We start from the raw sequence: 12,472 nt of genomic DNA, 5'->3' as shown, positions 1-12,472 counted from the left end.
AGTATGATGTGAGTATAGAGCGAGTAGATCTGGAGGATAGTTTAGAGATAGTGGGATATGTGAAGTGTGCATGTGGGGGTGGATGGTGGTAGTGTATTGAGCTGGAGTAGTGTACACACAGAGCTGGGTGTAGGGTTTGGACGCAGAGGAGTGAGTATGCCTGCGTATTGGGGTGATTAGGAGGGGAGATTACAGAATGCGGAGCAGTTTGAGGGTGTCAATGAACAGCTGTGAGCGTGGAGGTGACAAGGCACACTGCTGAGTGAGGCTGAGCTGCCTAGGGCTGCACACAGCTGCGCCTGGCAGGAGCGCAGGGTTGCTCTGGGGAGCAATGCACAGTGTGCAGGGCTCTGTGAGCACTGTGCTGGACTGTGCAACTGTGGGGAGGTATCAAGGGGAAGGTGCTGTGCACGGGTCCGTGTAGGGGGTGCTGGTGTGGAGCTGGGTGCAGGGACAGGTGCACTGAGAGGGCAGTGTGCAGGGTGTGGGGTAGGGGTGCTGGGACAGAGGTGTAGTGCCAGGTAGCTGTGTGGCACCGGGGTGCAGTGCAGGGTGCTGGGGTAGGTATGCTGGGACAGGGGCGCAGTGCAGGGTGCTGGGGTGGCTGTGCTGCGATGGGGCTGCAGGAGAGGGTGCTGGGGCAGGGATGCTGGGGCAGGGGTGAAGTGCAGGGTGCTGGGGTGGCTGTGCTGCGACAGGGCTGCAGGAGAGGGTGCTGGGGCAGGGATGCTGGGACAGGGCGCAGTGCAGGGTGCTGGGGTGGCTGTGCTGCGACGGGGCTGCAGGAGAGGGTGCTGGGACAGGGGTGCAGTGCAGGGTGCTGGGGTGGCTGTGCTGTGACGGGGCTGCAGGAGAGGGTGCTGGGGCAGGGATGCTGGGGCAGGGGTGAAGTGCAGGGTGCTGGGGTGGCTGTGCTGCGACGGGGCTGCAGGAGAGGGTGCTGGGGCAGGGATGCTGGGACAGGGCGCAGTGCAGGGTGCTGGGGTGGCTGTGCTGCGACGGGGCTGCAGGAGAGGGTGCTGGGACAGGGGTGCAGTGCAGGGTGCTGGGGTGGCTGTGCTGTGACGGGGCTGCAGGAGAGGGTGCTGGGGCAGGGATGCTGGGGCAGGGGTGAAGTGCAGGGTGCTGGGGTGGCTGTGCTGCGACGGGGCTGCAGGAGAGGGTGCTGGGGCAGGGATGCTGGGACAGGGCGCAGTGCAGGGTGCTGGGGTGGCTGTGCTGCGACGGGGCTGCAGGAGAGGGTGCTGGGACGGGGTGCAGTGCAGGGTGCTGGGGTGGCTGTGCTGTGACGGGGCTGCAGGAGAGGGTGCTGGGGCAGGGATGCTGGGGCAGGGGTGAAGTGCAGGGTGCTGGGGTGGCTGTGCTGCGATGGGGCTGCAGGAGAGGGTGCTGGGGCAGGGATGCTGGGACAGGGCGCAGCACAGGGTGCTGGGCAGCTGTGCTGGGATGAGGGTGCTGGGACAGGGCGCCGGGCAGCTGCGCGGCACAGAGCGCCTGCGGGGCGCCGGGGAGGGCTGGCCCGAGGCGCTGGAGTGGGCGGGCCGGGCCGGGCCGGGCCGGGCGGAGGCGGCGCCGTGTGCGGTCTGTGGCGGGGCGGGAGCGCGTCTCCGCAGCGCGGCTCCGCAGCGGCAGCCGGGTCGGATCGGGTCGGGTCGGGTCGGGTCGGGTCGGTGGGGCCATGCCGTCCTACACGGTCACCGTGGCCACGGGCAGCCAGTGGTTCGCGGGCACCGACGACTACGTGTACCTGAGCCTGGAGGGGGCGGCGGGCTGCAGCGAGAGGCACCTCCTGGACAAGCCCTTCTACAACGACTTCGAGCGCGGCGCGGTGAGTGCCCGCGGCCGGGCTCCGCCGGGGCAGGGGCCTCCCTGCCTTGCTGCCCGGGCTCCCCTCTGCGGGTCCCCGCACGCCCCGCCGTGCCCGGGGCCCCCGCGCCCCGAGGAGCCCCGCAGCGCCCGGCGCGGGAGCGCTGGCACCGCGCACCCGTGGCAGCGGGTGCTTCGCGCCTCTGTCCTTCGGTTTGCCCCGGGCTGTGGTCGGTCGCGGGGGAATACGAGGCTTACAGAGGGTCTCCCGGTGCTTTCCTTATGAATACTAGGGAAATCTGTTTGCTGATAGATAATGTGTGATTGATGGCGTGTGTAGATACGGTCCCAGGTTATTTATAACCCAAAGTCTGAGGAAGATGCTCGAGCAAATTCAGAGGTGTGTGGACTTACTAGCCGTTACTGGTTGAAGTTACTCGCCCTTGCGATTAAACTTTCATTACTCAGAAACGTTGTCATCCAGATCTCCCAAGTGGACATCCATACTGTCTCTCTTATCTAGTGAATACTCCCATTTTTTAAACGGAGCTTAACAGCATTAGCAAGAGAGGTTGAATAAGACCTCGGAGTATCCTACAAACTTGTGGTTAGGATGCTCTCCCAGGAGGGCCGAGCTCTCCCCCTGGCTGAGAAGAGGAGCTCTGGGGTCTCCAGCAACTGAGCGGTCTCTTCTTATCCCTTGGTTACAAAAGGGGGCTCACTATTTTTGAGAGATGGTCATGATGGGGAGGCTTGCTGTGAACCTGTAGCAGGGAGAAAATGCCATGATGTGGGCATTAAGTATATGGTCAGCAGCAGCTCTTGAGTTGCTGCAGCACCGGTTCCAGCAGGAGCAGATACCTGTGGGTGCTGGACTCCCTGAGTGAGGAGGCAACGCATGGAGGTTTGTGAGCATTGGTAGCATTACAGCAGTGGATGTGTGCACCTAAAAGTGTGCCTAAAAGTTATGTTCTCTTTGGGAATTTAACTTTTAGGCACATTTGAAAGTTTTTACCTGGATCATAGCATTTTATATAAAATACATTTTTAGGTAAGTACGCTTTCTGAGGCAGGGACAGCTGCAGATGTTTCCTAGAGCAAAGATCCTTGACTAAACCCGGATCAGTACTTTTCTCCCTGTCCAGATTAATTATTTTCTTTCATTTTATGTGTTTGTTTAATACTACAAATGTACGTCCATTTTTTGAGCCTGTATTTGTTGTGGAGAGCGAGAATAAATCTATGTTCCATAAAGTCTCTGGCTCATTGGAAACTTGCTGTATGATGTGCTAAGTTTTGATATTGAGAGCAGCATTTTCTTGGACAGTGCTGTGTGTTTCTCCAGGCACCTGTCCAGGTAACACTGTCCTCAGAACACTGTAACTCTTACTAATAAGTTGACCAAAGAAAGAAAAGAAAAATACAGAGACAGAACCCCACCCCCCAAAACAAACAAACAAACAAAAACAGAAGGAGGCCAGAAGACTGTCAGGTTGGTTGGTTTGTCGAATGCAATTGACACCAGTTCTGTCTTAGTATTTCTTTCACTAGCATTGTTCTTTTTCTGCAAAACAATTCAATCAGGAACACATTTGCAAAAATGGACTTTTTCAATGGATGGCCAGAATTCTACGGTACTATCTTGTAAGGCTTTGTCTGCTTTTCCAATTTCTTTTCTAAAAGTTGGGCTAGGCTCAGTAATTCCACTATCCTGTCAATGGCTTCATTTGAACTAATGCAAATTGTGGTTATTGCTAGATATGATGAATGAAGGCTTGGACCAATTCTGAATAAGAAATTTGCATGCCAAATATTGATTACGGGAAAGGGATGTGGAAAATCCAAAGGGACTAGCACAATGGAAGCTCAGTTTTCATTTTTATTAGTCTTTCTACAAGTACTGTACACAAGCGATTTGGAAAGTCGTAGTTGTTTTTCTTTACTCAGTGACTTTTGAGTAAGTTCCTGTTGGTGCAGAGAGATTTCAGTGAGTGTCACAGTGCCACTCAGTTCCCCGTTTTCTTCCTGTTTCCCCTTCATCTGCTTTTGCTGTGGTTGAAAGAAACACACTCCCCAGTATTTCCAGGAGGGAAATAGGGCTCTTTCCGCTTAGAGTTTTGTGCTTGTGGAGAGAGCTTGTCTGTGTCATCCCTTTTGCAGTATCAGGCTGGTCAGCAGGAGGCTCTCCTCAAAGAGAAAGAGCTCAGGTTTTGCGAGAGATTAAATTGCTTGGACAGGATGCTCTGGGGGCTTGGACAGTCCAGCAGTCTTACTTCTGTTCTTTCACTCTGAACCCAACTGTTTATGAATGAATTATCTGTCTTTTGACAATATAAGAAGCAAAGTTAGAGAAAAGAGTTAATGAGAGAGGAAAAAAGAGCTGTAAGAAGAGAGCTATAGCACATTGCAGCAGCAAGGCTTTGGAAGCAATAGTGCGTGTTTTTGTCATTAACACATGGCCTTGCCGGCTTGGAGGTAGAGAAAACTGGATGAGTCAGGAGGGGACCTCACTTTCAGCAATGCCGTTAGCTTGGGGACTGTGATGGCCAGAAAAAGATTAAAAACCTTCAGGCATATTTAGGCTGATTGAATGTCCTTTTTGCATTATACTGACGAAGACTTGTGCAACTATTTTAGGGCTCTCATAATGGTAGTGAAGAAGTTGTTTCCCTGAGGAATGAGTTCATGGCAACGGATTGTCTACAGATGTGACATTTCTATCAGCTCTTTGGGTCTGATTCACTCTGCTCTTTAATCTTAAATCTTAGATGTATTTATATAGGTGTGAAGTCATAGTAACTATAGAAATATATATGTGTAAATGAGGATTTCTTAAAGGAAATGGTTAGCTGAACATTTAAAGAAGACAAAGGCTAGTCAAGTATCTTGGGCAATGAGGACTTCATGAAAAAATAAGACCAATTTCAGGCTTTCTGTGCCATACAAGTCACTTGACAGCAATGGGTCTTCATGAGGACTTGAGCTAAAAATAATGCAATTTCCTTTGTTGAGATGGCTGTTTCCATTCACCCTGTTCTTCCTGTGTACATGAGTAGCTCTAGAACTGGAACTAGAAATGAGTGAGAAGATAGAGCAAAAAGACCTGAGGTAGCCAAATACACAGCAAAGCTGATCCAGGTGCAGTTTATCGTTTGTTTCTGTAGGTTATGGCATTAGTCTTTGTGTTTTAATTCTCTTTACAATGATGAACAGAAATGGATAATAATCCAGGTAGATTTGTTGAATCATTTGGACTGTGCCTCTTCAAGGTGTTTACTTACAACTCTGGACTTCCAAGAACAACAGGACCATGGTAAAAGGGAAAGAGAGAATTGATGTTGTGTTTGCAATTGCATGTAGAGGTGCATAAGCGGGAAATGCTTGAGTTTGAGATATATGGTATGGCAGCCTGCAACTGGCGACAATTTTGCAAAGTGCTGTCTGGACTTGGAAAAGAAATACAAAATTGCAGAAGTACTGACTCAGTGTGAAACCCAAGCCTAGTAAGGAGTTTATTGTTATGAGCATACAGTCACTGTTTTTATTGAGAAAACCAGGAGCTGTGGGGAAACAAGTGTGAAATAGGAAGGATTTAAGTATTGCCTATTTCTGGAAAGAAAATTTGTAGTGTGGGAAATAATCTGAGCATATTACCTACATTTTCTAGCCATCACCTAGAATTCTTTGACAAGGGTGAAGGCAAGAAGAATGGACCTTGGGTGATAGGCAAAGATCAGGGTGGGGTCTGAAATCAGCTTCTGTGGGAGGAAGGAATCTCGTCTCCCTTGGCTCAGGAGCACAGGAGGTATGTCTTACATTCACCGAGTGCCACAGTTGTCGTTTAAGACAATGTATTACTGTGATTTTTGTTCGACTGAGAAAAGCCTCTCAGCATTTTTCAGTGTGCACAGCTGGTTCAAAATCATGAATCATCAAGGGAATGAATTTACCTTTGTGCATTACCCTTTTAACTGCTTGGAAATAGCATGTTAAAAGGGTAATGCACAAAGGTGAATTCAGTCCCTTGAGATTTGGCAACAAACTTTAAAAAAAAAAAATTTAAGATTATTACAATTTATTGGTTCTACTGAAAGAAGTATTTCTGTTCTACTGCGGAGATGCAAAGAAGTGAGAGACATCAGTTTAACATGGTTGAAATCTTAGCTCTGGGGTTTGGATCTCTCAGTTCAAATCCTGGCAGATAGGTGCTGTCATCCCAAGCTTGCCAAGGATTGCCATGCTATCTGAGAAATGCAGGTGGGCCCAATTCCCCTTTTGTGACCCCCTGTTGTTTATGAGTGTGCTATTGACATCAGCAATGCAAATTTTGATTTAAGACATGATAAGGTTCCTTTTTAAAAGAAACAGTTGCATTTCTTTTGCTTTAAGAGGCAAGGGGGGAATACAGCTCAGTCTGAAATTAGTCTGATAAGTCTCATCAAATCAAAATAAGCGATATTGGTGCTATTTTGAATACTTGAGCTTAAAGTGAAACTAGACTGAATGTTAGAAGAACTTCCAATATCCTTGTTAGTATGAAATAATCCCACATGAGTTGCAGTGTAGCGGTCATGTCCTGAACAGTTTCAAAGTTGATTAAAGCACATCATTGGGGGAAGACAGGTAAGGACAATGTTTCATTTTCTGCAGAACAGACTTCAAAGCCTAAATGTTTTTTCATTTTTCTCTAACTTCTGTGAGTCAATTAGATGTGACCAACTTTATGAAAGCTGATAGTTTTATGTAATGAATTGTGAGAGAACTGAGGCTGCCATCCCAAACCTGGTGGACAGATAGATGTCTTCATCCCAAAACAATCATAGCAGCTGGTAAATCATGCACAGCTCATAGAAAAGGGTAGTCTGCATTGATTGGGAGGCTTGAGCTAAAATGGGAGAAGAAGGGATGCCAAGGGATCCTCCTGATCATGTGTTTTCTTCTAATCATGTGGGTGCAAGTTGCTATGAATCTTTCTTTTGTAACAGTTGAAATAATAGGTGCTATCTGAAGGCATTTAAAAATGACTTTTCTTCCTTTTTCTTCTCTGGAGTTTAATCTTTCTTCAGTTTTCAGAGTTGGTTCTTATGTGAATTAGCCTTTCCCTAGCAAATAATACAGTAACAGTGAGTATACATCAAGTGCCTGGGGAGGGCTGGAAAAGCACTCCTGAAAAGAACAAGCGGAGTGTGGTGGCTTGGTCAGAAGCCAAATGACAAAGTTGCAGGCAGGTGAATTGCTACAGACCCTGCAGCATGTAGAGGAAGAGTGCCTTGTCCTTTTGATTTCAGCAGCTGGTTGGTTTCTAAGAATGTTGACTGTGTTAAGAAAAACCACAAGAGAGTGAAGTCTCATCTTGCAACAACATTATGCTTAGCAGGATCGTACTTTGAGCAGAGTAGGCTTTGCCCACTGCTCTCATGATTGCAACAGACAATTCAGCTTTGTTATGATGCATTTGGCAGCCCCCATTTTCTCTGAGCTGTTTAAACTGTTGGAAAGGGAGAGTTGATTCTTGTTCTCCTGAATTGCCTAGCTCTGCATGGTGCTTTCTTGGTCATATTTGAAATGATTACTCATTTCTTTCTATTCTGGTATTACCTAATAGTGCAAGTGCAATCACAACTGCAGTATGCTTGGTACTGTCCCTGCATGTAATAAGACACTGCGCACTTCTCAGAAAGGTTAGCCCCAGACTCACGAAGGGGCTGAAGTACCTGTTTTTAGGATAAGAGTTCACAATCCTAAATCTTTTAGGCGATTAAGTGAGGGACTTAAATAGGCACCGAGTCCCTTTAGTTATGCACTTAAATTCCTTGTTGAGTGAATAGGCAGAGTTCAGCACCGGAGAATTCATGAGCAAGGCATGCTTAACACAGGCGAGAAGTGCCACAGGGAACAGCATGTTCACAACCATCCTTCTCCCAGGCCTGGCCGCTTACCTGCCGCACTGAAGGCAGTATTGTGGGAAAGTAGGATTCACACACTGAATCGATGCTTCGCCTTGGTGGCTGAAGTCACCCTGTTGTATGCAGGTGACTAGTGCTCTGTGGCTTTCAGTGGCTAGAGCACTTAGCTGCTTAGTTTTACTATTGTGCATGCCCACAGATGCACACACCCTGGCAGAGCCAAGCGGCTCTACACCCATTTCAAGCCATCTGATGGAGGAGCCCTAGGATGTGGGCTCAGGACAGGCCTACCACTTGCCAGGAGTGCTGAGCTCGGTAGTCAAAGCCATTGCAATTCAAATGGAAGAAGAAAATGTTTGCTGCTACTGCTCTTATGGCCCTGTGACTGGAACAGTCAGCAAGAAAGTGAAAGCATGGCATTTGGCTTCCTCAGCCAGACCAGGTTCAAATCCACTCCTCTGGCACCACCACAAAGCTTGAGCTAGAGGCAATGCCAGGATAGGTCTGCTCCTCATCTGGATCGTTGCACAGCCAATAACTCAAAGTTTCTGGGGTGTGTCCCTGAAGGCCACTGATGATATGGGTCTTATCCTTCAGTACCAACTCACTGCAGAGCCCCTGTGACCAGACTCTTAGCATGGGCAAGGACTAACCAGACTAACTACTATGTTAGTCTGGGCTGAAGTCCCTTCACGTTGCAGGAGTCAGGTCTTCAAGCTAACTCCAAATTGAGGAAGGAGCTAAAACAAGTTTCCACATGCTGTCTAAGGAAGTTTGCTGTGAAAACACGAGTGCCTAAAGACACTGAGGTACATATAGAGCTAGCTGGGGTTCTTGTGAATCTCTATTTTCAGTTAGTTGCTCAAATTTCTTTGTGAATCTAAGTCCCACAGACAGAGAAGAAAAGGATCATTGTCCTCATTTAAAAAATGGAGAACTGAAGATGGTAGAGAGAAGGCCAGCCATAAAAAGCATGAGGCAAAAGGAATTTAGGTATTCTGAATACAGTGCTTAGTCTGAAACACATCTGACTAATATACACAAGTCTTTTGACTCCTAGTCTGGTATGTTAATCTCATTGCCATCCTTCTACTTCAGTGGCAGGAATAGATGACTCCTAGCAACACCTCTTCCAGGTATTGCTAGAGCAGTGGTAAATACTTTCATGGTCTGCAGATTTTTCTCAGGCTTGCATACATTTCAAGGACTAATACCATTTTTAGTTTGCATAGAAAAATATTTCTCCATTTCTAGAGTGCTTTATGTCATCTTGTTTGTTCTTTTATCCATCTTTCTATTAGGTTGCAGCCTAATAAAAGATCTTACTTTTCTCACCTAGAGCAAGCAAGAAAGTTCCATGTGCCAATGCCATACCAGTCCACAGTGGATGTCAGATAAGCTTGCAAATTGCTGGTCGTGCTTTCTGGGTGTTCAGTGGATCACTGATTGTATTTCTGCTCTACAGGTTGACTCATATGATGTGACTGTGGAAGAAGACCTTGGAGAAATTCAGCTAATAAAAATTGAGAAACGAAAATATTGGTACCAGGATGACTGGTACCTTAAGTATATCACTGTAAAAACCCCACTTGGTGACTATCTGGAGTTCCCATGTTACCGATGGATTACAGATGAAAAAGAAATTGTCCTCCGGGATGGAAGAGGTGAGAGCCATGAGAAATCTGATGATGTGTGGAGCATCCAGGATTCCTCCACCTCTCCCTCCCTTTTCCCTGCATACCTCCCAATCTTCTCTCCCATGTGCAGACCCCATGCCAGTTCTCTTCTGAATCCCAGGGAGTGGCTTCTCCCTGCTGATTGGGACTGGTTTATGTACAGTTTGTTGGGTTGGATGCTGGCTGTTGAGTTGGATATCTTGGGAAGCACATGCAAGGGAGAGTCCCTAGGCTGGCTTGACTATGAAGGCTGACTCCAGTGACAAGGTTCTGTCTGCTCCTGGAAGCCCTTTTGGCCCTTGAGCTAATGTCCTGTCGCTGCTTCCTGATGAGCCCCTAAATATGTATTTTCCCCATAATTAGGTGGAAATTATCTCATTTTCTCAGGAGTAAAACAAAAATCCAAAAATAGGCTGCCCAGCAGGCACTAGAACTGGTTGGAAATGGCAGCTTCACTTTTCTCTTTTATGCTATCAAGTCCAGGAGAAGGCAAGATGAGATGGATACAGCTACTGTGAGTAACAGTGACCTGCTGAGAAAAGTGTTTTGGCACTTCTATGCTCTGTTCAGAGTGAACTGTTGGACCTGAGACTTGTGTTTTGACTGTCTCTGATTACCCGCGTACCAGTGCTGCGACAGGGGACAGGGCAGTCATTTGCCACCAAAGTTTGCTTGTTCCCTGTCATGGTTTCTTAGTGTAGCTTGGCTGCTGTAGTGGCCTGCAGCCTGAGTGCCTGAAAAAAACTGACAGTATATGGAGTGGTGGGAAATACACGTTTTTCTTCCCATTAAGTTGTTGGCTGCCTGGCTAGTACATGCTCTTGGCTGAGCAGTTGTGTGTTTAAAGCCTTTTGTGCTATAATCATAACTTTCAGTTTCTTTTTGGTATTCAGAAGGGCTTTCCATACTTTGTAATTTGATTTATAAAAATTCTGGACTTCCAAAGAAAGCAGCTTTCCATGGACTTCAGAATATGGTGAGGTAAAGGAAAAAAGCAAGTGACACCCTGTTGATAACTTAAACACAGCCAGCCGGAGGCCTCTAGCCGTATGTTATCAGTTGCGTTATCTCCAACATTTCCAACTCCAAACCTCAAACAGCTATTTCCGTGAAACTCTTTCTGACTTTATCTGCCCTCCCTTTTGTATATGTAAAGTGAGTCAGATACCTTGCTCTTTCTCCTGATCTCTAAGGAAGTCTCTGCGTTATTTAATGTTATTATGAATACATGGTCAGAAGAGCAAGCTGTCAGGGAATGAAACCTCACTGTTTTTTCCTTCTTCTCTCTGTTCTCATAATAAGAAGAAAAGTTTATTCCTCCAAGCTGATAGGGGAGAGTATGGTTCAAGGAGAGGGGATAGAAGATATTTCCTAATATAAAAAAAATTCCTCTAGACCTTGTAATGTAAAGTTCATTCACATGTCACTGTTCAGACCTTTTAACGCTAGATAGGTACAGCAGGTGTCTACTGTAGGTATCCAGGTTTTATTTATAGTTGAGACAGATATTCCTAACGTAAGTGAATTGCTCTTTGGAGGTGCTAAGTTAGGAAGTTACCCCCTTCCACAGACTGTCTAGGGACCTATGGTTTTACTTCAGGTATTAAATAGGATTGTGCCACTTAGTAAAGATATAGGTCAGAAGTTTTGAACATTTGTAAACGTTCCTGTTCTCCTCAAGACCTGGGCAGTGATAGGCAGAGGGACCTCATAACCCTATGTCTTTCCTCTGTTTCACAGCAAAGCTCCCCCGGGATGACAAGACCCAGATTCTCAAGCAACACAGACGCAAAGAACTTGAGGACCGGCAAAAAATGTATCGGTGAGTTTCCCATAGCTCCCCAGAAAGTCCAGACCCTGTTCTCATCCAATCACCATTTAGCACCAATTACTGTACTGGTGCTAGCTGGCAGCCACAGAGAGGGATCAAACACTGAGTGGTGACCCTGCCCCCAAACGTCAGTGTTAAAGCAGAGCAAGAAGTAGCCACAATATGATGTGTGTTGGGGCCTGCGTCTCCCTTGTGCATGTCCTGGAGTGAGTGTCACAGCCAACAGTCTGGGAACACTGCGGTGCTCTTAACCAGTCCCAGCAAATCCAACTCGGGCGAGATATGGCAGAAGCAGAGTATATTCAACTTAGACTTTTGCTGTAAGTATTGGATTGCTGGATAAGCAAAACTGTAAATTCCCATGTTGGCCATATATGGGTTTTACTTGCATGAAATTCACTGCAAGTGATGATCATCCTGGTGCAGGGGGTGTTACCAGTTATTTGAATCCCAAATAAGCCTGTCTGGAAGGCTTTAGCGTGAATTCAGTGTTACAGTCTGTGTGTGGGCCCTCTGGCACACAGTTCTGCTTTCGAGGAAGAGTCAGAGACAGATTTTGTTTGCTATTTGTATGCAGTACTTCACTTTTGGAACATGACCTAAACATGTCTGTTGTTACCAGAGCTTATCAGCTGCTATAGCAAGTTAGTCTGTGTTGTTTCTTGCAGTCAGGTTCAGTGGGTGGTCTGGCTCCTTTGGAGTGAAATGTAATGTGTTATCAAAACAAAAGGGACATTTTCATCTTCAGAGATGCTTCCCTGCAGTTGTTTCCCACCTTTATACTGTCATAGACTTTTTCTCCTAATCAAGAGGAGGTCACAAATGGAGAATGCTCTCTTTTATTAACAGGTAACTCCGGAAGACATAAAACATTTCCCTTTCCTAGGAACATACTCTTCCTTAAAAATGCAGGATTTTTTTGCACTTACATCATGAGAATAAGGATCAGAAGAACAGAGGGTCCATTCAGAATTGATGGATTGAGCCTTGGTGTATGTGTTGTTGACATCATTTGACTAAGAAAGGATCTTGCTTACAAATGATGGAAATAAAGCAGAGTAAAATAGCTCCAAAAAGATGGGTGGTACAAAATTTGATTTATGTATGCAAAAAGGAAGGCAAAATCATTTGTAATTTCTTGGAAACAGCAATTTACAATTCAGATGCATAACTGATAACACACAATGCAGTCTGTGTGGCAGGCAATTTGGCAATACCCTTGAAATCTTTTTCCCTAGAAATTATCTCCTTTT

At 46.7% G+C, this 12,472-nt stretch overlaps 1 protein-coding gene across 1 annotated transcript in view; it reads left to right on the top strand.

The window, feature by feature from the left end:
• Positions 1–1,678: 1,678 nt before the first annotated feature.
• Positions 1,679–12,472, top strand: part of ALOX5 (arachidonate 5-lipoxygenase) — a 38,801-nt gene continuing 28,007 nt past the window's right edge. The window contains exons 1-3 of the mRNA XM_067300013.1: positions 1,679–1,828; positions 9,178–9,376; positions 11,129–11,210. Coding sequence (XP_067156114.1) covers positions 1,679–1,828; positions 9,178–9,376; positions 11,129–11,210 — 431 coding nt within the window. The remainder of the gene's footprint in view (positions 1,829–9,177; positions 9,377–11,128; positions 11,211–12,472) is intronic.

Source organism: Apteryx mantelli, chromosome 7 (assembly GCF_036417845.1).
Source record: "Apteryx mantelli isolate bAptMan1 chromosome 7, bAptMan1.hap1, whole genome shotgun sequence".
Classification (NCBI taxonomy): domain Eukaryota; kingdom Metazoa; phylum Chordata; class Aves; order Apterygiformes; family Apterygidae; genus Apteryx; species Apteryx mantelli.
This window is presented reverse-complemented; position numbering and strand designations above follow the sequence as displayed.